General features: G+C 44.4%; 2 protein-coding genes across 2 annotated transcripts in view; both read left to right on the forward strand.

Moving 5' to 3' along the window:
* The first annotated feature begins 2,693 nt into the window (after positions 1-2,693).
* LOC117751612 (plastin-1-like) lies at positions 2,694-9,873 on the forward strand. The gene is made up of 16 exons (XM_034563542.1): positions 2,694-2,819; positions 3,285-3,375; positions 4,712-4,872; positions 5,013-5,142; positions 5,246-5,378; positions 5,657-5,738; positions 6,471-6,636; positions 6,721-6,863; positions 6,974-7,069; positions 7,217-7,421; positions 7,745-7,823; positions 8,512-8,626; positions 8,719-8,852; positions 8,969-9,092; positions 9,470-9,603; positions 9,735-9,873. The coding sequence occupies exons 1-16, from the start codon at positions 2,814-2,816 to the stop codon at positions 9,871-9,873; spliced, it is 1,938 nt and encodes a 645-aa protein (XP_034419433.1). The 5' UTR covers positions 2,694-2,813.
* Positions 9,874-11,141: 1,268 nt separating this feature from the next.
* Positions 11,142-27,643, forward strand: part of atr (ATR serine/threonine kinase) — a 17,759-nt gene continuing 1,257 nt past the window's right edge. Inside the window, exons 1-45 of the mRNA XM_034562605.1 lie at positions 11,142-11,194; positions 11,322-11,413; positions 12,344-12,496; positions 12,619-13,532; positions 13,627-13,769; positions 13,878-14,042; positions 14,139-14,302; positions 14,547-14,699; positions 14,810-15,008; positions 15,138-15,394; positions 15,564-15,760; positions 15,894-15,994; positions 16,416-16,587; positions 16,681-16,836; positions 16,977-17,171; positions 17,579-17,674; positions 17,804-17,893; positions 18,037-18,132; positions 18,333-18,463; positions 18,636-18,779; positions 19,039-19,132; positions 19,235-19,360; positions 19,565-19,771; positions 19,892-20,005; positions 20,131-20,246; positions 20,373-20,493; positions 20,655-20,792; positions 20,873-21,038; positions 21,301-21,467; positions 21,558-21,722; positions 22,007-22,098; positions 22,288-22,379; positions 22,464-22,641; positions 22,773-22,955; positions 23,133-23,292; positions 23,394-23,573; positions 23,879-24,021; positions 24,142-24,239; positions 24,344-24,573; positions 24,800-24,934; positions 25,575-25,775; positions 25,983-26,126; positions 26,847-26,997; positions 27,086-27,242; positions 27,541-27,643. The exon at positions 27,541-27,643 is cut by the window's right edge and continues 51 nt beyond it. Of these exons, the coding sequence (XP_034418496.1) occupies positions 11,142-11,194; positions 11,322-11,413; positions 12,344-12,496; positions 12,619-13,532; positions 13,627-13,769; positions 13,878-14,042; positions 14,139-14,302; positions 14,547-14,699; positions 14,810-15,008; positions 15,138-15,394; positions 15,564-15,760; positions 15,894-15,994; positions 16,416-16,587; positions 16,681-16,836; positions 16,977-17,171; positions 17,579-17,674; positions 17,804-17,893; positions 18,037-18,132; positions 18,333-18,463; positions 18,636-18,779; positions 19,039-19,132; positions 19,235-19,360; positions 19,565-19,771; positions 19,892-20,005; positions 20,131-20,246; positions 20,373-20,493; positions 20,655-20,792; positions 20,873-21,038; positions 21,301-21,467; positions 21,558-21,722; positions 22,007-22,098; positions 22,288-22,379; positions 22,464-22,641; positions 22,773-22,955; positions 23,133-23,292; positions 23,394-23,573; positions 23,879-24,021; positions 24,142-24,239; positions 24,344-24,573; positions 24,800-24,934; positions 25,575-25,775; positions 25,983-26,126; positions 26,847-26,997; positions 27,086-27,242; positions 27,541-27,643 (7,332 nt within the window). The remainder of the gene's footprint in view (positions 11,195-11,321; positions 11,414-12,343; positions 12,497-12,618; positions 13,533-13,626; positions 13,770-13,877; positions 14,043-14,138; positions 14,303-14,546; positions 14,700-14,809; positions 15,009-15,137; positions 15,395-15,563; positions 15,761-15,893; positions 15,995-16,415; positions 16,588-16,680; positions 16,837-16,976; positions 17,172-17,578; positions 17,675-17,803; positions 17,894-18,036; positions 18,133-18,332; positions 18,464-18,635; positions 18,780-19,038; positions 19,133-19,234; positions 19,361-19,564; positions 19,772-19,891; positions 20,006-20,130; positions 20,247-20,372; positions 20,494-20,654; positions 20,793-20,872; positions 21,039-21,300; positions 21,468-21,557; positions 21,723-22,006; positions 22,099-22,287; positions 22,380-22,463; positions 22,642-22,772; positions 22,956-23,132; positions 23,293-23,393; positions 23,574-23,878; positions 24,022-24,141; positions 24,240-24,343; positions 24,574-24,799; positions 24,935-25,574; positions 25,776-25,982; positions 26,127-26,846; positions 26,998-27,085; positions 27,243-27,540) is intronic.

Here is a 27,643-nt window from a genome sequence, read left to right on the forward strand (position 1 = left end):
ACAAATGTGTACCTTAGTGAAAGTGCAGACACATTTGCAATAAAATATACTATATTATAAAAAATAAAAGTACTCCAGTATTATATTATAACTATTACACCTCTGGACAGATCCTCTGTGCACTAATTTTCATTTTCACTGTACACATTCATATTTACATTTATGTTGATTTACACTTAATGTCCTTAAATACACACTGCACAGTTATTCGTATTCTATTGTGTATATATGTTACATATTTTGCACATTTTGCATACTCTTTTTACATTTAATTTAATTTAATTTCCTTAATACACACTGCATAGTTATTTGTATTATATTGTGTATATATATACACAATATAATATTGTATATAATTATTGTGTATATATATATATATATATATATATATACATATTAGCACATATTTTATTTTGTATATATCTGTCATCCCTGTTCTTATATTTTATTTTATTTTATGTGTTTAGTTTATTTAGTCTATTCCATTTGGTGTCGGTAAAGTGTTGGGCGCTACTATGACAACAAATCTCCCCTTGGGGATTAATAAAGTACATATCTATCTATCTATCTATCTATTATTGATGCACAATGTGTACATCCCTTGGTTAGCTTTTTTAAGTGCATCATCATTTATTTGCTGATTATGTTTTGTATTAATATTCTAAATCAGCGCAGTAGCCGGCCCAACTATGGCTGTGAGATGAATGTAGTGGAATAAAAAGATAGTTTCTCTTTGAAATGTAGTGGAGGGGTATATGCATATAACTGCATTTTTTACTTCTGACTGTGTATTTTGTGTATTATGTGGTATTATTACTTGTACAGACTTGTTCTACGCCTGGATACCATGCAGGTAGATGTGAATGTTTTCTGGAAGGATGACAAATCCCTTGATTAAAATCTGAATTCATTTTTTATAATTAAGTTGTCAGCAGATACCGTGAACACAAGGTGTGTTTTTAAGAAGTGTACTGCATGGCAGCATGCTGCAGGATGACCTTCACAGGCTGCACTATCTAAACACAGGAGATCTTCTGTACTGCACTGCCTCTGAGTGGTCGCGACTTTAAATTACAGCTGAATGAAGCGTCGAAGGCTCAACATGTTATTATTACATTCGATAAAAATGTGCAAATATGAAAGACAAAGTGTGTCATGCTAAAATGTCTTTCCACTTAAAGCTTAGGTTTTTCTCCCCAGTCTGTCTGAATACAATACTCACATTCCCATGAGTACATTCTCCTCCCCATGAAAGCCCAAAAGAGATCCCATTGGTGGACTTATTAAGAAGAAAACACGGCAAAAGTGCCCCATCGGATACCCCTAAACTAGTTTAAATGTTAAAATGGGATAAAGTATTTCTCACTTTTAGACTTTGAACATCTGGCTCAACTAAAAAACAACCTGTGCAACAGAAGTATGATGATATGATGATTTTTTCAATCAAAAGCTTTTATTCCAATAAACATACTGATATATACATTTACATTTTTAAGTAACGGCAACATTTGTATATGCCAGCAATATTTTAGAGTACACTATGAACTCATAAAGGCAATTCATATTTAGCATCACAAAAGGCCTAAGCTCATTATCGTATGCATGCATGCTTTTGCTGCAAGTGTGTGGGGTTTTCACTCCATTCTCTTTCCTGCGGATGTGCACCAAGGAGCCATGTGAACAATGCAGAAGGCTTACGAGAAAGTCTTTGGCCGGCAGTTACATTTTTACACCAATAACTGATCTTGGCTTTGGGTCTACGACCTCAAAACTGTGGCCGGCGCATCAACACCTGGAGGTGGAGCTGCGAGCGGGTAACCGGAGAGCACCTCGGAGCCACCGAGTGAAACTGGGCCGATCGAGTGTCTGAGAGGAAGAGAGGTAGAACAAATATGGATTCTTTGTATATTCAGAGGCAGCAACAATAAATAGATTCTGTCTACGTTTGTAGTGAATAAACATGTCTTCGGTACGTGGGTCTGATCCAAGAGGGGAACATTTTGCACCGTCTCGTGTCTGGGTTTCGGCCTTTTTGAGCCGTGGCGGAGGTGAAAGGAGAGGCTGACAGGTAGGAACAGAGGAAAGAAGGAAGCGAGGCGAACACAAGAGGAGAGAAGTGAAAGAAAGTGTTGCCCAAAAACTCTGCAGCAAGCAAGATTTTCTACTCCGGACCCCGAGAGCACCATCGGCCCCCTGAATGTAAGCTCCTTTACTTTTTCTGTTTCCTTACCGTTACTTTGCTGCATGATGTACAGGTGTCACGGAAGTTTCCCAGCCTGAACATACAGTTAAAAGAGCACCACAAGATGTTCTTTAAAAGACATAAAGCATGATCTGTTGCAGTGAAGTGGCAGCCTAATCTAAGTGATGTAGTTGGCGGTGTGCCTCAGGTGACACGGCTTTGTGTGAGGCGAGCAGCAAACACAGGCCTCATGTTTTAAACATCCGTTAAAGAGCACGTGTATAAATATAAAGTCTTTCAGTGTTTCACTGTTTATGCATCGCCGGTCGGATAGTGTAACGGCAAATGGGAAACAGGTGGACATCTTAATATGATGACACAGCGCAGGTGTTAACTGTTAACTGCTATACGCCTGTCACAGGGTCCAGAAGGGCCAAAGGTCCGCTCTGCTCTGCCTCTCGCGGGGTGGCTCCTCCTCGGAGAGATAACCAGCTCTCCAGCCTCTCCGGGATCCAGCTTCCGCTATGCCTAAAGCCTAGCAGAGCTCTGGAGGACTCCAATCGTGCCGCCAGTCCAAAGGGATCTTCACCGAGAGGCTCATAACTCCAGACGGGACTTACAGGAAACTCTTATGAAGGTACACGACTCGTCTCTTGTCTCGGGCTTTACTCTGTCTGTCAAGCAAAGGAGCCTTTTTTTTGTACAATGCTAATACCTTTTGGGGTTTTATAATACAACTTACGGTGTGTGAATGTGCCCGTATGTATGTATGTATGTATGTGTGTGTGTGTGTGTAAAGTCGGTGCAGAGTAAAGAAATGGCAGTGTGAGAAGTCACAAGGCTTCCCTGGACACATTCCAGTAAATAACCTGACACTTCCTAATTGTTCTTCTACCTTTCATCCCGTCGCTATTGTCAAACTCACCTTTTGTTAGTTCTGTCTCTCAGGTGGAATGATTTCTCTGAACAGAATGTACATGTTTACAGCGTTGAAAAAGAAGCGGTATTGATCAATCTCGGTCAAAATCAGTGTGTGCCCAGCGTCATCCAGAACTCTGTGTGTGTGTGTGTGTGTGTGTGTGTTTGTGTGTGTGTGTTTCAGGTACACCAAACAGAAGCTACTATGGAGAATCATGTCACACAGATTTCAAGAGATGACCTGGAAGATCTCAGGGATGCCTTTAATAGAATTGGTCAGTCTCACACTCACACTCACACACACACACACACACACACACACACACTCACACACACGCAAACACGCACCTAACCCCAGACCTGGGCTAAGTAGCACATCTACAGCTGACAATAAAGCATGACTCTTGTGCAAGATATGTTTTTATCGCTTGTGCAGTTCAGGGTTCGTACTTTGTGCGTTTGAGGTATCCCCAGATGTGATATATATGAAGTGTGTAACGACAATAAGTTGCTGACAATAGTGAGCGACATACATAAGGCATGACACACAAATACAAGGCTCATACAATAAGTAAAGAGGGTGAATTTTATGGGCCGTCAAAGGTCAAAGGTTCTTGAAAAAGAATGTGCCGCTGATTGTAAGATGAATGGAAACATTGTGTAATTGGCACGCTTCCAATTAGATTAAGATCAATAAATATATAATGTTGACGTAAATATAAAAAGTGGACGGTGCAGATATCATAATGAAGGTATATGGCAACATTAGAGATGAATGGTTTATCACGTCGTGAGCATCAAAACTTCTCGATGTGACATCTTTTATTTGTGTGAGGAGGGTTGAAGCAGGAAGAGGGCAACAAGTTTACTCAACTATTAGAGTTGCAATGTTTACAAACTACTGGTCGTCATCTCTGGACAGTAGAAAATAGCATCAACGACTATCTATATAAATATATATAATCTATACCTTTTGTTTCTTAGTTTAGTTCATTAGCTACAGGGCAGTTGAGGCCGATTGGAGGTCGTTTGTTTTGTAGGTTTTTACTCATAAATATATATATTTGACCTGAAGGTGACACGAGGTGAAAAGTGACAAAGACCATTAATGTCTGCAATAGATTGCATTGTGATACATATTGTCATATGTATCACAATGCAATCTATTGCAGATGTTGAACCACACATGCAATAGATTGCATTGAGATACATATGACATGTTTTGATGTGTAAAACCTCAGCCGTGTCCATAAATGTGTAGACACAATTTTAAGGGAATCTATTTTTTTTTTTCTCACATTTTTGGGGGATCACAAGATAAAAATCCTGCTCAGTGCGCAATGAATGAATTAAACTAAAATATCGTTCTTTATCATCTCCCTAATCCGCACCAAATTACACACAATCTTGTATCAAATTTAATTAATAATTAATAAAGCATTACCAATCTTCTGTTTGTCCGTGCTTTTATTATCCGCGTGCAATATTTCCAAATAAATATTAACCTTGTCATGTTGAGATTAATATTTGTAGAGCAAATTGACTTATTGTACATGTGTGTGTGTGTGTGTGTGTGTGTGTGTGTGTGTGTGTGTGTTTATTTGCGTTCAGATTTTGATAACAGCGGCTTCGTGAGCAACTTTGAGCTCCAGGAGCTGTTCAGGGAGGCGAGCTTCTCCCTGCCGGGGTACAAAGTGCGAGAGATCGCCGAGACCTTCATCGCCGGAGACACCAACAAGGACGAGAAGATCAGCTTTGAGGAATTTGTGTCTGTGAGTTCTGCTGCAACACAACAAATAAATCAATCAATAAATTCGAACGTGTTCATCAACGTGTTCATCAACGTGTTCATCAACGTGTTCATCAACGTGTTCATCAACGTGTTCTTCAACGTGTTCTTCAACGTGTTCAGATCTTTCAAGAGCTGAAGAGCAAAGAGTTCAGCGAGACGTTCAGGAAAACCATCACGAGGAGAGACGGGATCCGCTCCTTCGGGGGAATGTCAGGGAACTCCAGCGAGGGAACGCAGCACTCCTACTCTGGTGTGTGAGAGTGTGCATCGTGTGTGTGTGTGTGTGTGTGTGTGTCATGCTATATGTGAAAGTTCCTGTGATCTGTGATTTGATTGATAATGTGTGTGTGTAGATGAGGAAAAGGTGGCGTTTGTCAACTGGATTAACAAAGCGCTCACAAAAGACAAAGACTGCCAACACCTGCTGCCCATGAACACTGACGATGAGAGCCTCTTCACCTCTGTCCGTGATGGCATCCTGTTATGGTAACACACACACACACACACACACACACACACACACACACACACAAGGTATATTTATTAAAGAGTGTTAAACTAATGTCACGACGTCTTCAGGTCTGATCGGCCTTCTGACAGATAAGGATAATCTGGACACACACGCACACACACACACACACACGCCCACACACACACACACACACACATACACACACACACAGGGACCAATCTGAGTTTACACACATCTGAAATGTGGCATTAAATAAGTTGCTCGCTCCCTCACCCTCCTTGTTCTCCTTCAGCAAAATGATCAACCAGTCTCAGCCCGACACGATCGACGAAAGAGTCATCAACACTAAGAAACTGGCCACTTTCACAATGACAGTGAGTAAAAGAATCAATAATTAATCGTTAATAATGCACTGCAAATATATTAGGAATTGTGTTGTGCATGCTAGTAAGCTCATGTTTTTACTGTGAGGGTTATATGGCAACCAGCTAAGGCTCTGGATTAAAAAAAAATATTATTATCTAATGAGTAATGGACAGAACCCCTGTTTCCAGTCTTTATGCTAAGCTAAGCTAACTAGCGGCTACAGCTCCAACTTCATCCCGAGAGGACAATGGTATCAATCCTCTCATCTCAATCACAGTATTTACAGAAATGTCAATCATTCCTTTAAACAATCATTTATATAGTGCTGGAAAGTAAGAAAAAAATCACTCTTATCTCATTAACTAGTTCCACGGAAACTATAAATAGCTGAATTTATTTGATTTCTTTTGAGCAGTTAACCAAACAACTCATATATCCAACGATTGTAGTGCTGTATACATGGATGTCAACTAAGTGTAGACAATAGATTGGTCTTTTCAATAATGTTGTGTAATACCATCTTGTAATATATTAACTTCTTTCTACAATTCTGTATTGTCACATAGTTGTCCTTTATTTTGATGATCTTGTTATTGTTTAATAAGTTAGTTATAATTTGGAGGATTCAGGCCACACAGCATTTCCTTTAGCTGAGATGTTACAACAATTTCTAGGATATTCTCTGACTTTGAGCAAAAAAATGAACATGTTGATAGACAATAGCACAATTTGATTCGTAGGAGAATCTGGTCCTGGCCCTGAACTCAGCGTCAGCGATCGGCTGTACGGTGGTGAGCATCGACGCCCATGACCTGATGGCTGGGAAACCCCATCTGGTCCTGGGCCTGCTGTGGCAGATCATCAAGGTTGGCCTCTTTGCTGATATAGGAATCAGCAGTAATGAGGGTCAGTTCACACACACACACACACACACACACACACACACACATGTAATAAAGAGTGTTAAACTAATGGCCCGTGTGTCTTCAGCTCTGATCGGCCATCTGACTGATGAGGAGAATCTGGACCACCTGATGTCTCTCTCCCCGGAGGATCTGCTGCTCCGCTGGGTCAACCAACATCTAAGCAACGCGGGAACCAAAACCATCAGCAACTTCAGTGAAGATATTAAGGTCCTCCTCAGAATACACACACAAATACACACACACACACACACACGCATTTTTTTAACACTAAGAAAAGGTGTGTAATCCCCAATTTCTTTGGCATTGCACCACTGTAGGACTCGCGAGCCTACTTCTACCTGTTGGACCAGATCACGCTCCAAAACGAGCACGGCTCCAAAACGAACGTCAAAATCAACATGAGCGGCGTGAACGTGAGTCGCTTTGTTTTAAGATCTCAAAGGAAAGCCGACAAAGTGTCAAAACCTCTGTGTTATCTGTCATCCTAAACGGAGGGCCAGGTCACATATGCACGTCCGCGTCACGCACACGTGTCCGTTTTAAATGTTTTGCACGCGAAGGAGCGAGATCTGGACCGAAGGGCCGAGCTGATGCTGCGACAGGCGGCCCGGCTGGACTGCAGACAGTTTGTGTCTCCTCACGACGTCACATCCGGGAACAGCAAACTCAACTTGGCTTTCGTGGCCAACCTGTACAACGTGCATTCCGGCGCGCAGAGGCCTCAGACCAACGGCGACAACGACGTCGGAACTGCACTCATAGAGCGTGAGACACCGATTCTTTTTTCTTCTTCTTCTTTTTTTTACAACATTTGGCTGCATCACATCATGGTTTTGAGCTTGCGCAATTAGAACACTGGCATGCACACAGAATGCGTACTGTATTGTGAATGTGCAGAGAACTCATCCCCCACAGGTCATAAACCCATTAAAAAAGCCCAAGTAAGTTAATATTTCAGGGCTCGGCAGCCATGAAATTCCCCAACCTGCCTTAAATAAGATACAGCTGAACATTCATACCAGGTGACAGTAGGAACAAGTGTTTGACAACGTGATGTGGATGTTTATCGTGTCGTCGTGTCTTTGCAGCCGAGTCCAACGAAGAGAAAACATTTAGAAACTGGATGAACTCTCTGGGCGTCTCTCCGCATGTCAACCACCTGTTCTGGTATGTCATCGGTTACACATTAATGTGGTTAACCTTATTCAGGATATACACTTCCTATTCCTATTTACCTATTTATTGGCTTTAAACTTATCTTTTCTTTATATTTTATTGTATTAAAATGTGTATATCATATATTCTCTTGTGCTCTTGTGAGTATTTTCATTATATTATTTGATCTTAGGCACTTTCTAAACTTGTTTTTGAAGCATTCGACTGGCAGACTGGTGCCTTGCTCAAGGGTTATGGAGCTGAAATGTTATTACTTCACTTTATGGACACACAACATCAGATAGTGTTTTTCTTTGTACCACTTTACCCCTTTAGACTTTTAGATCTTTAATCCCTCAATTGATAATATGTCATGAACAGGGTTATAGACAGGATTTTTAAAGAAAATCTCGATGTATTGGATCCCACATTGATTGATTCATTTATTGGACCGGAAGTAATCAAATGTAAACGGTCTACAATAGACTGAACTATAGAATAAGTGTTAAACGCCAAAACAAGAACCCCATTTTTATTGCACAAGCCTGAAAAATGACATGCTCAAAATAAAGTGACTCCTTTTAATAATAATAATAATAATAATGCATTATTATTATGTTTTAAACAAAAGAAAAAAGCACCAGTTGCTGCAGCGGTGCCGTGCTTTCCTCACTCCGTCTGTGTGTGTTTTGCCTCGCAGTGACCTGTGTGACGGTTTGATCATCATACAGCTTTATGAGAAGATTAATGTGCCCGTGAACTGGAAGAAAGTCAACAACCCGCCGTATCCTGTCCTGGGAGTCAATATGAAGAAGGTCTCCCACATTAAAGAAGTGTATATTTAGAAAGACACGTTTTAATGGTAAAATAAAAGGAGAGTAACACTGTATTTCCTCTGGTGTCGCAGCTGGAGAACTGTAACTACGCGGTGGAGCTGGGCAGGGACGTCGCTCACTTCTCTCTGGTCGGCGTCGGGGGAGAGAACCTGAACGAGGGGAGCCGGCTGCACACCCTGGCGCTGGTCTGGCAGCTGATGAGGAGGTATACATGCACCGGTTTAAAGGAGCTGTGGGGGGGACGTAACCATTTTGAATGTGGTTTGGATACAACGGCTCGTCGCACAGTTTGAGTTGTCTGTCCCGTTCGTTGTCCTCCAGGTACACAGTGTTGGTTTTGCCCGATCAGGGAGAAGGCGATAAAGTTGGAGATCAGATCATCCTCAACTGGGTCAACAGCACCTTGAGGCAGAAACGAAAGGACACACAGCTCAGAAGCTTCAAGGTGTGTGTGCATGTGTCAATACATGGTGTATATACTGTATATATATATATATATAAATATATAAATGCATGTAAGTGAGCAACTCAGGGTGCCTCTGTGTTCTCCTGAACGACTCAGAAGGTCTTTTGTTCATTTTTTTATGATCACCTTTAGATTTAGCATATTTCTGATGTCAATCATGTCTCATATGGCATTTTCTGATGTTTTTTTTACACTTTGTAATGTGTGTTCTTCTCTGCTGTGCACGGTGGACTGTGGCTATTGTTGTCTGTGTGAGTTTTTTGGTGGCAAATGAGTTTAATTAATAAAGCGTTCTAATGTAATCTATACGAAGTAAACACATTGGCTTCGGACCCTGTTTCCCTGTTTCCCTGCAGGACAAACTGATCAGCACCAGTCTGCCAGTGATCGACCTGATCGACGCCATCGCTCCCGGTACCGTCAAGTGGGACATGGTGAAGAGAGCGGAGGGAGGAGTGCTGAAGGATGCCGATAAACTCAACAACGCAAAGTAAAAGACAGAATCTCAACTGGGTTTATTTGTTGTTGTTGTTGTTGTTGTTGCCCCATTTCCACGCGTCCTCGTGTGTGTCACTACATCATCGTCTCGTCTCTCTTTCCGTTTTTTCTTTTCTCCACCAGGTATGCGCTCTCATTGGCTCGTAAGATCGGAGCTCGCGTCTACACCCAGCCTGAGGATTTGGTGAAAGTGAACCCCAAGATGGTGCTGACGCTGTTCGCCTCCCTCATGGGCCACGGTATGAAAAAGGCCGACCCCTGAAACAGACAGGAAGCAGCCACCTGGAAACCAACCAACCAATATACATTTTATTTCTGTGGGCTTTTCATTTCCCTCCCCCCCTCCCCATGTTTTTCCCTCATCAATGTCATTTTTTTCCTTTGACCTTTAACCTTTTAACCAGAGGAAGACAACTGTGCTATTCTCTGTTTCTCTTGTCGTGCAAACAATAAGCCACACCAAAAGTTGGAAATCACTTCTCATCAGCATTAGCGTTTGTTTGTTGTCTGTGATTTTACAGAACAAGCTCCTAATTATTCTTTTCTGGATCACATGTGATAGTGCATTACATCCGTTTACTTATTCTGCTATGTGAACAGAAAGAACAGCAGAATCCTACACAAACCTATCCTTTGTGTCTGTAAATGTTGTGCAATAAATATTGCTATTTAATTAATAAAGATAATCTATTAAATGTAGTAACCTTGTATGTGTTGTGTCTGGTTAAATAAAGAAGAAACGCTATATACTTATGTGGATTTAGGGACACTGAGCTACTTCTTAGAACAATATAAAGGGGAACATTGAATGTGATCCGATAGTGTTTTGAAAATCTGTAAAGTGGAACGAGGAAAATATGCTATAAAGTGCACAAATATCTTCTCTTCTCTTTGGTCACTGGGTCAGTATATCTGCAACACACTCAAAGGTGATTTAGATATACACAATCTATGCCTAAATGGTGATGGAAAGTGTACAATTTTGAGGTACTTTCCTTGATTAATTCCATTTTCTTCTCTATGTGTTTGACTCTCAGGCTTTTGTTACTGGCTACTGATTACTATTACAAAAATATATTTTTTTAATGAATTAATTAACCCCACGTTTACAAGCTGCAACATAAAAAGTATTATTCCACATTATTAAATTAGTCATCACACTATTACCTGAATAGAATAGGACTAGTCTGCATAGTGAATACTTTTCAAAAATGTCTGTGTACGCCTTCCACCCCAGTATATATATATATAGTATATACTGTATTTACTTTTTAGGTCAATTTTATTGAGCATTACTTCGCCAGGGGGAGCAGTTTGCACTTCGAGTTTAATCGCAGGCGTGTTGACCCTCGATGGCCGCCGTACCAAAACAAAAACGTCATTTTTGGAGCGGAAGTTTTCGAAACTCTTGACGGGATGAACGAGACGTGACACGCCAGAAGCGTGCTGGTTTATAAAAAAGTACGTTACATCACAAAATTAAACATCATATTTTGAAGAAAGCCGTGTGTTCGCCAAGCGACTGTAAACATGGAAGGACTGGAGATGTCTGCGATGATCCCGGCTCTCCAGGAGCTGGCCAGGTGAGTGACCCGCCGGGGCCAAAGTTGGCTAAGCTACGCTGTTAATAGCGTGTCGCTAACCCGAGTCCTCTAGTTAAATGCACGTGACGTTAGTTAACGAACACCTTCCCCGTGTCGGTGTGTGCAGCGCCGGCGCGGCCGAGTACGACCAGGCGGTGCAGAAACCTCGACAGATCCTGTGTCAGTTCATCGACCGGATACTGACGGATGTGGAGGCAGGTGAGTCTCGAGGCGTCTCTGGGGGAGCGCGTGCAGGAGGTGGACACAATAACAGAAACACCTGGCAGTACCCTGCAGTAGTGACTAGCAGTTTAGTGAAGTTATGAGAGCGGCAGTGGTCAGTTTGTTTGTGGAAACTGTGCAGATGTTTATGTAATGTTTATTTACAACTCTAGCTTGTTTTCTTATCTTTTTAATATTTGAAGTAATGGCCCACTGTAACTAACTTTACTGTGTCTCATTTTGCTATGCGTTTTCTTTCCGATGCATGTCAAGTCTTGCATTGTATAGTCAAATCAGTTAAAAAGTAATATCTATGCTGTTACACTTATTTACCTGGTGGCCTTTAAAAAAAAAAAATCATAATAGCTGTTTTATATCATAATCCTGACCAGCCAGGGCTGTTTGGTTTGTTTGTTGTTGTTGTTGTTTTTGGCCTGTACTCTCCCAGAAGTTCTGTTTAGGCCTCCATATTTGCCAATGAAAATGTAACAATTAGACTCCTTATATTATTCTTGACAAGTTTCGGGTTCTGCCAACAACCATCCAGCCACTTTGCACCTCAGTTCTCGGTCCCCAAAACCTCTTGACGAGCATTTAAAATGAGTTTATAAAATCCACACCTGCACATTACGACCTGACAGATGCTCTATGCAGTTAATCTGGTTAATGGTTTTCAACCTTTTTGGCATGTGACCCCTTAATGAGTAATTTCTGCAGGTTGCATTTGTCTCTGACCTTGTGCTGTTCCATTAAGGTGGTTCTCAGATTGATCTGAGTAATTAATTTAGCCCTAAAGGTTAAAACTATGCAGCATTTCACACAAACAAATACAGAAAAAAGTATGTGCTTCAGGCCTTTCCGATCGGGGGAGGTGCTTGATCCCCCAGGTTGTGAACCGGTTGCTTAATAAAATCTGTGTTTTTCCAGTTGCTCTCGGGCTGAACAAGAAGTCCACTTCAGAGCCGGCCTGTGTGATGCTGCTGGACTTTGTGCAGCATATAATCAAATCCTCATCTCTGATGTTCGCCAACCCTGCCTGCCAGCCTGCACAGTACCCGGACACCACGGAGAGCTGTACTGGTACAAGACGCTCTTCAAACTGCTGCGATATTTATACCCCAAAATGTTCAGTCGTGATCTGTATTAATATGTTGCGCTTTTCTTTTCACCTCTGACGTCTCCTCATTCCTCCCTTGATTCAGACTTTAGTAAGTGGGTGGCTGTGCGTTTGCTCCGCGTGGCAGCAGCGCCGGACTGTGACGTCATCCACCGGCGGGTCTCCGCTGTGCTGTGCTCTTTACTTCACACTCTGAGAGCCAGGGCGCCGTTCATCTTCAGCCGCCTCACTCAGGAGCTCATTCATTTGTTACAGGACCTCGGCGACGTCCTGCACACTCACATTTCCACACTGGCAGGAAGTGGACACACTTTGGACGTTCACAAACCGAGCCGATGGCCCGTAACTCTGGAGCGCTTCGGTATCTCCCCCGGTTGCGCCTCCTCGTACCTCACCCCCTCTCCTCTCGCCCTCTCCTCCCCGGCTGCCCTGGAGTCGCTGAGCGCCGTGGCGATCGGCGTCGTGACCGACGCGCTGCGGGGCGTCGTCTCCCGCCGGGACGTCGCCGTGGCCTGGGAGACGGCCTGCTCCTTCCTGGCCAACGGCAACGCCAGGTTGAGGAAGAGCTCCATGGTGATGCTGGGGCGCCTTGTGGAGCTGGGAGGGTTTCCTGAGGTGCAGGGACACCAGTTCTTCACAGCCTACCTGCAGCTGTTGGAAACGCACGCCTACACCAACACAACGAACGGCAACCTAGATGAGAAGCAACCGTATGAAGGAGAGCTGCTGCACCTGACTCGCTGTGTGTTTCAGTCACCCGGCGTCTCTCACGCACACTTCGAGCCCATCTACCTCTCGCAGATGTTCGAGTGCGTCTGTGCTCTCGGAGGCTGCGACGTCAAATTGGGGTCAGAGGTCACCGAATCGCTCTGCTTGCTGTTCAGCTTCTTGCTGTCCGTCGCCGTAGTTTACGAAAGCGCCGCGTTGTTGAGAAGGCAGCGGGTCACGGAGGTCTGCGGGACGCTGGCGCGCACCGTGGGAACAGAAGCTCGGGCCGAAGTGAGACTGTGTTCGTCGTCTTTTTTTTAAAAATCGCTCACATTTTCCCCTCTCGCCCTCCTCACGTATCTGCGCCGCTCGGGTTTTTTCACAGTGTGCGGAGGGGTTTCTCCGAGCCGCGCTGAAGGCCGAGACCGCTACGGTGACGCGGAGGTCGGGAGACGGGGAGACTGCTGCCAAGAAATCCCGCAAATCTGCCAGCAAGTCAGTCGGCAAAACCACAAAAACATCAGCGGCGTAAGTTCATAAACAGTCAGGTCAGGTTTAGTGTAAAAGATCGTTCACTTGTTTCATTAATATGTTGAAAAACACTATCGTGTAAATGATGAATATCTGTGCCTCCAGCGTGGTGGACATGCGCGTCGGCAGCGAGGTCTGGGCCGTGGCGAACAGTCGTCTGGAGGAGCTGCTGACCTTTTTGAACTCCGACGGCCCCGAAACCAAACGGACTGCTCTGGAGGGCGTGGCCCTCATCCTCCACCTGGCGGCCCTCTGCTCCTCTCCGACCAGGTAGGACGCAAGGCGTCTACACTTGCCGTCACTCTCGCTCGAATACGAGCACTCTTCTTCTTCCACTGAGCTCATTGTGTCCCTCTTTTGTTCCAGTCCTTCTCCTCTTCTCTGGGTGCCCACTGAGACTCTGGGCAGGGCGCTGCAGAGCTGTCAGACCGTGTTAGACGGAGGTCCTCTGCCCGACTTAAACCGGAACTACTTTCAGTCTGCTCTCCGGACTACTTTCAGGATCCTGGACTCCATCCTCTACCTGACAAGTAAGGATATGCGCAAAAGCACAATTATTATACACCCTGTTCCCATGCTTTTTAAAATGTGTTTGCTGTGTTATTTATCTACCTTTTTTTTTTTTTTGTTCGTCACCTCCAAAGAATATTGTCAGTTATCTTTTGTCTTTATGTCTTTATAATGAATGTAAAAAGGTACGTGGTGGAAAATCAACACAATACAGTTTATTGATCTGTTTTCATCTGTGTGTGTTTGTGTGTGTCTTTTGTGTAGTGAACAGCAACGGCGAGGACGGGTTCCAGCGGCGAGTGTGTGCGCTGCTGTCTCTTCCCTGGGTGTGTGAGAACAAATCCGTCTCGGCCTACAAGAGTTCAGGATTCCCCTCCTGGCAGCCCGTCTTCGCCAATAGACTCAGCTTCTGTTACTGTGAGTGGTTTTTTTTTTTTTATTCTGCGTCACGGCTCAGAAACATCTCGCCAAAGTTCACCTGTGGTCACCTGTCGCTGTGAAACTGAACTCAAGGGCGTCTTTCCCAGCATCTGAGATCCAGGCAGACTGCGTGTCACTGCTGGCCCTTCTGCGCCGTGGCGTGTGCGAGGCGTGGCGGCTGTGCGTGTTTTCCACGGCGTTGCTGAGTCCGGACGAGGCGGTGAGAGCGGCGGCAGTCGAGGCCTTCCCTCTTCTTCTTCACCACCTCGGAAACTCGCACCAAAACCTCATCAGCACTTCTCTGCTGTACGATATGCACACACGATCACACACACATATGAGCCTTGCAACTTGCTTAAGTGTTGTCATTCTTTAGTGATTTTGAGCTTATGTTGAAAATCTTTTCTTTTTCTTTTTTTTTTTTACCATTTGCAGTCCCAGGATGGAGGACAGCTCGGAGCAGGTGAAGAAGGCGCTCGCCAGGATAATCGGTCAGCTGAGCTGTATCCAATCGGAGCTCTCCCAGCTCAGTGACACGCGCACAGGGTCCGCCCCTCTTCCCGAGATCCTCTGCCACCAACTCGGCCTTGCAGCAGAGCATTCTGGGAATGCTTGTCCATCCCTCAGGGCGACTTTTGTCCGACCCTTCCTGCCGCTGCTCAAACAGGAAGCCCCGAGTAGTGTTAAACAAGGTATTGTGTGCTCTATTCTTTAATAATGAGCTTTCACAACATACAGAAAGCCTTAACGATTCCACATTGATTATATATGCAATACATTGCTGTGATCTGCCTTTGGATTATTTTCAAATGCAGTATTGCCTCATCCGGTTTGTTTACTTGTTTATGTTCTCTTTCTTAGCTTTCCTAGAAGCTCTGCCTCACCTCTGCCAGCATGTTAAACTGGTGGGCGGAGACAGCGACTCCCAGGCGGTTCTCTGTGCTCTCATTGGTCTAATGGAGGACTCGGATCCAGCGGTCAGAACATGCTTCAGCCAATCAGTGCGTTTCCTGCTAACGGAGACCTCTAGAAACTCCGAGCAGGGCTCTCTGAGTGAGGTGGGCAAAAGTTTTACGTTTTACAGTTTAGAGAACCGACCTTTTTGGGGATTATGATTTGTATAAATACTTGCTTTTTCATTCCTGAACTCAACGGTGAGGTTGATGTGTGTGTTTCTTCTTGCCGTCTCAGCTCCTGGTCACCCGTCTCAAAGAGGCGTTCAACACCGCTAAACTCAACAGAGACGACGACCTGCGCAACACTCTGATTCTCACCACCGGAGAGATTGGCAGGTACGGGCGTCTTTACACAAGAGAACCGAACACAGCAGCTGTGCTGTGAAGAATAAGGCCAGTAAAATGATTTTAAATAATGTTCTCATCTTTTAAGTATGTGTTTATTTCTTCTGCAGCATGTTTACTGACTCATTGCTATTTTTCATTCTGTTTGTATTGATATACAGTCTTAATTTAAAGAGATTAAAACTTCTGAAAAGTTGTATTTATTTTTATATATATATATATATAATGTATATAAAGTATAATGTGTGTATATATATATATATATATATATATATATATATATATATATATATATATATTAAAAGTTATTTATTTATTTATATATATATATATATATATATATATATATATATATATATATATATATATATATATATAAATAAAGTTGTTCACCTGTCTCCTCTCCTGTCAGAGCGTCTCAGGGCAGTTTGGTGTCGTTCTCTCTGCTGCGGCTGCTCCACTGTCTGCTGTCCAAGTCGTCTCCGGTGTCTGTAGCCGCGTACGCTCAGATCAGAGCTCTGGCCACCGCCAAAGGCCTCAAACTCCAGACCCTCTTCAGTCAGTACAAGAACCCAATTTGCCAGGTAGAAAACCTTTTAAATGCTGCTCTAATAAATCTGGGCGATGGCGAAACAGAAGGACGTGCCCTCTTTAATTTTTTTTTTTTGTGTGTTTAGTTCCTGGTGGAGTCGCTTCATTCTCGCCATGCGTCGGCCTTGCGAAGCACACCCGACCAAGGCAGCGAATCAGCCAATCAGAGAGAGCTTGCTCTGGACATCCTGGCTCAGATCGCACACGCGTTTGATTTCCCGGACCTCCACCGCTTCCTCACTGTACGTCGTACACGCACTTTAAACTCCGCAAAAGTCCACAGTGTATACAGTCTACAGTGTGTTGTGATAGTACATTGAGACGCTATTGTCTTATGTACATGTTTCTGAGCATATACATTTTTTTTAATGCCTATAAACAGAGGACACTACAGGTGCTCCTGCCCTACCTGGCAGCCAAAGCCAGCTCGACTGGCTCCGCCCTCATCCGTACCCTGGCCAATGAGCTGAAGGCCAACAGGAGAGAGATCCTGATCAACAACTTTAAGTACATCTTCAGCCATCTGGTCTGTTCCTGCACTAAAGAAGAGCTCGAGAGGGCCTTCCACTACCTGCAGGTATTACACATATTATCCCACTTTCACTGCGAGCTACAGTGAAGGCAACGGGGCAATTAGTCTTGCATTGTGGCCATGTTGTAGTTTATTATAGTGGTTAGTCATGAATTTATTTAGGTGTCATTGGCATTGTAAATGGAATAAATTATTAATAGAAATGGCGATGACCTTTTAGTTATGACACCTGACATCCAAGATAACGTAAATGTTACACAAGAGTCCACCGACTGGGAGAGAAGTTAACACTAATATTAAAGCGACAGTTTGGATTTTTTTTTTAGCCAGCTACTCGTCATAAAGTTGCCATCTGACGACCAAGTAAATAAAGCTTACATTTGAATTGATATTGATTGTTTTTGATGGGATTACCAGACTGACTTGTGTTTGTTTTCCTGATCTTCTCTCAGAGTGAGACGGAGATTGAGCTGGGCTCTCTGCTCAGGCAAGACTTCCAGGGTCTTCACAACGAGCTGCTGCTGCGCCTGGGGGAGCACTACCAGCAGGTCGACACACACACACACACACACACACACACAAGGCCTTTTCAGCATATATCCTTGAATGCACACGTCAGTAATGAATTCACTTAATAAAACTATTGTTTACGCGTGTGTTTTTCCATTTCTGTGTAGGTATTTAATGGTCTGGCTATCCTGGCCTCCTTTGCCTCCAACGATGACCCGTACCAGGGTCCCAGAGACATCACCGCCCCAGAGCGCATGGTATGTGTGCACATGACATAAAAAAACTAAAAAAAAAGTATATAACGCTTTATTATATAATTAGTAATCGTTAATCACCTCTCTTTCTTTTTTTGACATGAATATTTGTCCCCCCTTGTCTTTCTTTGGTCGTCGTGTGACAGGCGGACTACCTGCAGCCGAAGCTGCTGGGGATTCTCGCCTTCTTCAACATGCAGCTGCTCAGCTCCAGTGCCGGAGAGAAGGACCGCAAGAAGTTGGTGCGTGGTCCTCAACCCGAAAAACAACTCATTTTGATATTTGTCGAATGTATTGTTTCAGCTTCGGGGGAGGAGGGGGGGTGTCAATATCTTTCGCAGGAATATATTCGATCTGATTTGATAAACGCTGTTGTTTTGTCCCCTGTGATTCTGCTCGGCTTGCATCGTGTAAAAAGAAAGTGTTTTTTTTTTTTGTGCAGGCATTGACGAGCGTGATGGCTCTCATGCGACTCATGGGCTCCAAACACATCAGCTCCGTCAGGGTGAAGATGATGACGACGCTCCGCACGGGTCTCCGCTACCGAGAGGACTTCCCTCTGCTCTGCTGCCAGTCAGTACACAAACTCACGTTTCAAAGGAAACTTCTGCTTCTGATATTCAGTTCCCCTGACCACCACCCACATGAGAAGGTTGCTCGAGAATGGCCGAACCACTGACTTAAAAAAAAATAAAGGGCCATTTTCTAACGGTGCTCCTGATTCTGTGCATTGACTCCTTGACAGGACGTGGGAGTGCTTTGTGAGGAGCGTGGAGCCGACACACTTGGGCCCTCTGCTGAGTCATGTGATCGTTGCGCTCCTGCCCCTGATCCCACTGCTGCCCAAAGAAACGGCCGCCATTATCCGCTTCCTGATCCTGGACAACCGGTGACGCACGCTCCATAAACACTTTTTTTTTTTTTTTTTTAAAGGAAAAGCTACATATCTAAAACATATGAAGTGGAAATAAAACAGACTGCTTTAATAAAAATAAAAAATAAAGTAAAATGTTCACGTAAAAATAACATTTTACAAACTCCAAAATAGTGCTTTTTTTTTGCCAAATTAATGCCCCAAAAAAACCTGAATGAAGAAATGATTACTTAATTCCAGACTCAGTGATCTAATTCAGTCAATTCTCCTTCAGGGAAGAGGTCAACGACTACCTCCATGAGATCTACTTTCTGCCAGACCACCCTGAGCTGAAAGACATCCACACTGTTCTGCAGAACTACAAGAAGGTCAGTATGCACAAGAGGAGGGTGACGAGGGTTATTGATCGATATCCGTGGTTAAACGTAAGAAACATCCTCTAAATGGTGGTCCTCTCTGATTGCATCCAGCTCACAGCCAGCAGCAGCGACCTGGCCGCAGCGCTGCAGCTCTCCATGAGGGCCGTGCAGCACGAGAACGTCGACGTCAGGATTCATGCGCTGACCAGCCTCAGGGACATGATGCACAGCAAGCAGGTACGAGTCCCAAGATTTTTTTTTCTTTTTGCAAGGTTATAATATTCTTTTCCACGACTCTATTGCACAGCAGCTTAGTTGCCCGAGTGCCTTTTTCAGCGCTGCAGTTCACCGACATGTCTTAAACTTACCATAACGTCCCGCAGCGTACCGTAAATATGACCTTTTTTTGTTTTTGTTTTTTTAAATTGCTGTTGACTGCAGGAGTGGCTGCAGCGGCAGGTCTGTGCGAGTGAAGCGGTGGAGCCCGTCATCTCCAGCCTGGTGTCGGTGCTGCTGAAGGGCTGCCAGGACTCGTCCCCCGAGGCCAGGCTCCTCTGTGGGGAGTGTCTGGGGGAGATGGGGGCCGTGGATCCTGGACGTCTGGATCTGTCACACACTCAAACGCACGGCGACCGCAACACCTTTGTGGTAAGCGAGGACCGGCCCAAAGCTGTGCAAAGACGACATAAATACATACGGTACCTAGCTTGTACCTGTGGCAATATATAAGTAAAAGCATTTAGAGACAGCGTATTCCTCTGTGAACAGAGTGGAGTCGAGGATCCCAACTTCGCCTACGACCTTCTGACCGAACTCACGAGAACTTTTCTGGCTTACGCCGATGATGTGAGAGCGCAGGACTCGGCTGCCTATGCAATTCAGGTACTCGCGCTTGTCTGCACGAATAATAATTAACGGAATTAACACGGAAAAAAATCTCAAAAGTCGATCGGATGAACAAGTTTCCGATGTCTTTGTCTGTAATGTGCGTTTCTTTGTGTCGGTAGGAGCTGCTGTCCATCTTTGAGTGTCGCGAGGGTCGAAGCGACTCACCGGGGCGCCGTCTGTGGAGGAGATTCCCGGAGCAGGTTCAAGAAATACTGGAACCGCACCTCAACAGCAGGTATTCAATTGTATACACACATTGACTTGCAGCACAGTGGTGTAAGATATCAAATCCCTGACGTGAAAGTAATTTTATTCTTTCGTCCTAGTTCTGACACCAGCTCTCCTCCCTCTCTATCTTCAGGTACAAGAGCAGTCAGAAGGAGGTTAACTGGTCCAAACTGAAGAAGCCAGTGTACTTAAGCAAGAGAGGCAGCAAGTTCTCTGATTGGTCGGCCACCTGGGCCGGATACCTCATCAGCAAGGTCAGCCGCTCTATCTTTCATTTCTGCAACAACAACAAACATGCAAAGGTTTTTTTTTTAAACTCAAACCAACGAATAATAAACACTGTAAATGTTCAAGAAAGTATGACATTGAAGACAAATGTAGACAAATTGCATTGAGCACATTGTATGTGTGGTAGGTGAGACACGAGCTGGCCAGCAGAGTGTTCACCTGCTGCAGTTTCATCATCAAACACGACTACAAGGTCACGATCTACCTGCTGCCTCACGTTCTGCTCTACATGCTGCTGGGCTGCACACCTGCAGAGCAACAGGGGGTGAGGCCTGCGTTATTTACGCCAGCTATCGATCCAGGTGTTTGTTTTGTTTTGGCATTAATACCACGCCTCCTTCCAAGGTAACGGAGGAGATGCTGGCCGTGCTGACGGCGGAGGATGGGCGGGGAGGCGGGCCTGGCCAGGGGACGGCCTCCAGCCTATCGCAGCTCAGCACTCAGACGGTGTTCAGCATGTTGTCTCACCTCACACAGTGCAGCCGCCACATCCTGTACTCCAAGCACAGCGGTGAGCGACACCCGGCGTCCACAGTAAAATAACTTTTAAGTTATTGATATATTTTGTTTTTATAAAATGTAAATCACTTGTGTAACAACAGAACAGGCGTTTATTTCCAGGAAAATGTAAATAAGGTGACAATTATTTCCAGGAAAATATATTTAATAAATATTTACTGAGTGTAATTGCGTGCATCGTTCGCCGCCCTGCATGATTAACCCATTCTTAAATTATGAAGCGAAAATGTTTTTTTATTTATTTTTTATTGCAGAGAGCGGGGAGTACCAGCGCGTGGTGGCCTTCCTCAAGGGCATCCCACAGGACGTCCTGGCCAAGGCGTCTCTGCGATCCAAAGCGTACACGCGTGCCCTCATGCACTTTGAAGCGTACATCTTGGAAAGCAAGGAGGACATCCAGGACCATCTCACCTTCCTGCAGGTCAGTCGGATGCATTTCTTCGCTAAAGTGCGTGCTCATTTCACCAGCAATTTAAAAAAAAAGGTTAATATATATGAATGGCCGTTGCAGACTCTGTACGCTGCCATGCACGAGCCCGATGGCGTGAGGGGGGTCAACGCCCTGAGGAGGGAGGAGCCGTCGCTCCGTGAACAGATACTGGAGCACGAGAGCATCGGCCTGCTCCGGGACGCGACCGCCTGCTACGACCGGGCCATACAGCTGGAGTCGGACCAGGTACACACACACACACACACACACACACACACACACACACACACACACACAGGCACAAATATGTCATGATGTGTATATTGTAGAATGTATTTAGTGCTGCGGTACGCAAACAGTCTATATTATAACTTGTATTCCATCAAATGGTCTATACTGTATAGATGGAGTTGATATTCATATATAAATAAAACAGTGCAAAGAGAGAAGTCTTTATATTATTGCTTGTATTAGTATAAAAGATAACCGTGTTAACACTGTATTTCTTCATTGACCCTTTGTGTGTGTAGATCGGTCACTACCACGGGGTGATGACCTCCATGCTCGGCCTGGGACAGCTGTCAACGGTCATCACTCAGGTCAATGGAGTCCTGGCCAGCAAGTGAGACACACACACACACACACACACACACACATAGTGTACATTATGGCCCATCAAAATTAAATCCACTTTAACTGTAGGTGGAGACGGTCTCGATGGTTTCTTAACTAATAGACTATTGTATTTCATACTTATAACATGCATGTCAGTTAGGATCCACTGAATATTGCTACGTATGCACATATTAAGGCACCAGTGGAAGTCGGAGCTCAACTCCTACAGAGTGGAGGCGGCCTGGAAGCTCGGAAAATGGGACCTGCTGGAAGATTACTTGAGTTCAGGTAATAAAGCCGTGAACGCTGCGACATGTGGTGAAATATCGAGTGAAACATGAACGTTAATGACTACCGTTTTTGTGTCTCCAGACCGCCAGTCCAACACCTGGGGTGTCCGGCTCGGCCAGTTACTGCTGTCGGCTAAGAAGCAGGATGCCGAGACTTTCTACGAGAAGCTGAAGCTGGTGAGGAAGGAACAGGTCGTCCCTCTGTCTGCAGCCAGTTACGAGTGCGGCACCTACCAGAGAGGATACGAGTACATTGTCAGGTCTGTGTGTGTGTCAATGTATTCTTGGAATCGGCTACGTTTTGCATGTAATTATAATTGTGTTATGGTTGTCTGTATCAATAACTTGTGTATCCCAAAAAACGTGTGTGTGTGTGTGTCTGTCTGGTTAGGCTCCACATGCTCGGCGAGTTGGAGCACAGTTTTACTGAGCTGCAGAAACAGAGGGAATTCTCCACCCCCAGCCTCAGTCATCTGCCTCCTCATTGGTCGGATCGACTGGAGATGACCCAGAATTCCTTCAGGGCCAAGGAGCCGGTCCTGGCCCTCCGCCGCGCCCTGCTCAGCCTGGGACAGTAAGCATGTAGAAGCATTTGTGTCATCTCCGATACACGCTCCGATATAACTTGATGCTATTCTGATTCTGCGTCTACGGCGACCTCCCCAGGAGCCGTCTTAGCGCCGCCTGAAAAAAATCATTAGAACAAGCTCAGGCCGCGTCACGAATCAGGCCTTGTGCGTTTCCTCCGCAGGCCGGTGAGCAACGAGCTGGTCGGGGAGTGCTGGCTGCAAAGTGCCCGCGTTGCCAGAAAGGCCGGACACCACCAGACGGCCTTCAATGCGCTCCTGAACGCGGAGAACACGCACCTGGCCGAGCTGGTCACCGAGAAGGCCAAGTGGCTTTGGTCCAAGGTAAAGAAATTTTTTTTTAAAACTCCCCTTTTTAGCACAGTTTGCACCTCTTTGTCAGATCTCCTGTGTAAAGTTGACCCTGAATCTCGATGTGTCGCCAGGGCGACGTCCACGAGGCCCTGATCGTCCTGCAGAAGGGCGTGGCCCAGTGTTTCCCCGAGGATCAGCCGCTCACGGACCCCCGCAGCCTCCAGACCAAGAGCAGAGCCATGCTGCTGGTGGGCCGCTTCATGGAGGAGACGGCCAACTTTGAGTCCAACGCCATCATGAAGGCGTACAAGGTGACAAATAATATCAACGCATTCACAAACTGGACATCGTTGGTACGACGACTTCATGTAGAGCTTGAGTTTCGAGATGCATTTGACACATTTTTCGGACGGTGCGAAGGCAATCATGCAAATAGTACAAAGTCATTTTTTTTAAATAACAAATGTCAAACATATCCTATTCCAACTGTGTCTTGTGCGATAGTAAAGAGGATTTTCTCACGTATCTTTACAAAAAAATCGTGAAAACTGATTTAATTGATTCAATAATAAAATGTAGCAATGCAATGTTAAAGTGCGTGTGCTGCGTTTCTCAGGATGTGACCTACCTTCTGCCCGAGTGGGAGGATGGAAACTTCTACCTCGCCAAGTATTACGACAAAGTGATGCCGATGGTGACGGACAACAAGCTGGAGAAACAAGGGAACCTCATCCGATACATTGTCACATATTTTGGAAAGTGAGTGACCGTTCTTACTCCAGTCTGTGATCAAAGTGGCTTTTACTCCACGCCGGACTCGTCGGTTTCTTTATCGTGCCTTTTTAAATCTTTTTTGGGGGGGTCGTCTCCCTCTCCCAGAGCCTTGCAGTTTGGAAACCAGTACATCTACCAGGCGATGCCGCGCATGCTGTCTCTCTGGCTGGATTTTGGAGCCAAAGTGTGCGAGTGTGAGAAAGGTGAGAGAGGTTGTTTTTTTTTAGCTGTTAACAGCGAAGAAGGAAACAAATAAAATACGTACACACATTCCAACAACTATGTCCACACATCGCTCCACCTCCAGCGGGCCGAGCCGACAGACAGATACGACAGGATCTCGCGAAAATCAACGCGGTGATGAGCGAGCACTGTGCCAACCTGGCGCCGTACCAGTTCCTCACCGCCTTCTCCCAGCTCATCTCCAGGGTGTGCCACTCCAGCGACGAGGTCTTCACCGTCCTCATGACCATCGTGGCCAAAGTCTTCCTGGCGTACCCCCAGCAGGCTATGTGGCTAATGGCCGCTGTCTCCAAGGTGTGTGTGATTTATTTTTTTCTTCTTTTTTTCTTCATATTTTACATTTATTTTGCCATTTAACAGATCAGTTCCCTACAGTTCCCTCACACTTATTGTGTGATTGATTGGCCAGATTTTTTTAATTCCTGAAATTAACTCACACATCTACTAATTGCTTATCTAAACACACATTACCTCACCTTCACACCTGACTGTGTGTGTGTTTTTTATTCATTTCTTTCAGTCTTCCTACCCCATGCGTATGAACCGCTGTAATCAGATACTTAAGAAGGCAATTAGTCTCAAACAGTCTCTGGAGAAATTCATTGGAGATGCCAACAGGTTGACTGACAAGCTGCTGGAGCTCTGCAACAAGCCGGTACACACACGCACACACACACGCACACACACACACACATATTTATATAAAATAGAAAGTTCACATAAAATAAGATAAAATAATCCTTTATTAGTCCCGCAGTGGGGACAGGATTACAGCAGCAAAGGGATAAAGTGCACCAAAAAAAATGAAACAATCCTTTATTAAAACAGTAAGAATCTACAGTAATATTATATATACATGGGCAGAATAAATATAGTTATTTTAATATATTCCAAACTGGCAATTTTAGCCTTATGAAAGTAACGTAAACTATAGTTTTAATCCTAAAAAGATTCATTTTTTTAATCTCAAAATGACAAAGGTGTAATTTTTATACAGCTTAATTGCATCGTATTACCTGCATACCGTTGCTTTCTGTATTGCAAGGTACAATTCATTTAATGAATGCATTGTTTCATAATGAATTTCAAGGTGTTGCGCCCGCATCATAAAAATAGTTGTTCAAACTCTATAAAATACTCCAAGGTGAATATGGACACATTTTATTGGTTAACGAGATTAGATTAGATCAAATAAACATTTCTTTTGTCCCTTCAAGAACAAGGGTGCCGGTAAAAGAGGGACACGTTAAAAAAAGAAACCAATGAATACATATTCATGTGACTGTTCCTCTCAGGTGGACGGTAACGGCACCACCCTCAGCATGAGCGTTCACTTCAAGCAGCTGAAACGTCTGGTGGAGGAGCCCACCTTCAGCCAGATCCTCATCCCACTGCAGTCGGTCCTCATCCCCACGCTGCCCTCTACTGGCGGGGCGAACACACAGCACGACGCCTTCCCCGGACACTGGGCTTACCTGGACAGCTTCGAGGACAATGTGAGCAGAAGGGAATGTCGATTTTGTTGTCATAAATGTGTCAGCGGGGAAGGTGCACGATGACGGCTACAAAGATAATTTTCAGTCATAAAGCAGCATTATCTGAGAAATTCAGATTTTATGATCACAGAAATCAACTTGAACTGTTGATGCCTCATAGCTCTAATCTGTGTGTGTGTGTGTGTGTGTGTGTGTGTTTGTGCAAAGGTGGAGATCTTGGCCTCATTACAGAAGCCTAAGAAGATAAGTCTGAAGGGTTCAGATGGGCGGAGCTACACCATGATGTGCAAACCTAAAGATGACCTGAGGAAGGACTGCAGGCTCATGGAGTTCAATTGCCTCATAAACAAGGTGTTTGTGTCATAATTTGTTTACGAAACTGTACAATATTTTTTTAGTTGTATTGATATTATGGAGTGTAGTAGTGGTCACCTGTCCCCAGATGGAAGTAACACCTGTCAGTACTGTATAATGCAGTCCAGTGGATTGTAATAACATTCATACAGCCATATTCCTTAACTCTGAAAAAATGTTTTTTTTAAATCATAAATAAATGCACAGTATGTCTCTATGATCAACTAAAAAACGAAAAATGTATCAGTATATACATTAAATCTACATAGACATATATTTCCCTCCATACTTACTATGAATATACATTGTTTTTACACAAATAATACACAACATTTATCACATTTTCTGACAATTGTAGCCTTTCATTATCCACATTTCCTTCAACATAATGTAACCTTCTTTTTGTTTCCAAATAAGTCTTGAGTGTTCACAAGTTTAGCAGTTAATGTCTCCATAGATTGAATTTCCAGAATTGTACTTGGGTGTGATTGTTTACTTCAATGTGTGGTTTTGAGTTCAATGAGCATTTCCTCCTTTTACTTTGAAGGACCAGAAACTGACATTTATAAAAATCTGAAAACAAAAGATTTATGACGGGGCTGTGGTTTGCATCCTTTTAGAGCGTGCCTAATAAATCAGTATCTCTGTGTTAAGTCTACTGCATGCGTGTAAAATGTGTGTGTGTGTGTGTGTGTGTGTGTGTGTGTGTGTGTGTAGTGCCTCCGTAAAGATGCTGAGTCGAGGCGCAGGGAGCTGCATATCCGTACCTACGCAGTGATTCCTCTCAACGAGGAGTGCGGCATCATCGAATGGGTCAACAACACCGCTGGACTCCGACACATCCTCACCAAGCTGTATAAAGAGAGAGGTGGAAAAAGCAGAGATGAACAAACTGTCGGCTTCATGAATGCGGTGAAAGCATTTTTAATTTGGTCACATTTGTACGTGCGCTCTAGGGATCTACTTATCGGGTAAAGAGCTCAGGAAGCTCATTCTCCCGAAGACGGCCCCCTTCGAGGAGAAGCTACGCATCCACAAGGAGGTGCTTTGTGTTCGACACCTTCCTGTATTCCACGAGTGGTTCCTCCGGACCTTCCCCGACCCCACGTCATGGTACGACCCGACCTGCAACTTCATGAGGACTACTTGTGTGTCTGTGTATGTTAGCAGGTCTGAAAGGAGCATTTTCAGTTCTGGATTTTAACATGTTGACCTTTTTGGAGAGTCCAGCATCTCAAGACCCACTTTTTTAGTCTTGCTTTTCAATTGAGCTTTATTTATGTATATTTTTAAGTATTTCTTGTATTTTAGCTTTTTAGTCTGACCTTTTAATTAATTTTAGCAATTAAATGTTATTAATTTAATTATTTCCCCCAGTAATCTCACTCCTCCTCCTTCCCTGTGTTCACAGGTACAGCAGTCGCTCCGCGTACTGCCGCTCCACCGCCGTGATGTCCATGGTGGGCTACATCCTGGGTCTGGGAGACCGCCACGGAGAAAACATCCTCTTTGAC

Source organism: Cyclopterus lumpus, chromosome 22 (assembly GCF_009769545.1).
Source record: "Cyclopterus lumpus isolate fCycLum1 chromosome 22, fCycLum1.pri, whole genome shotgun sequence".
Classification (NCBI taxonomy): domain Eukaryota; kingdom Metazoa; phylum Chordata; class Actinopteri; order Perciformes; family Cyclopteridae; genus Cyclopterus; species Cyclopterus lumpus.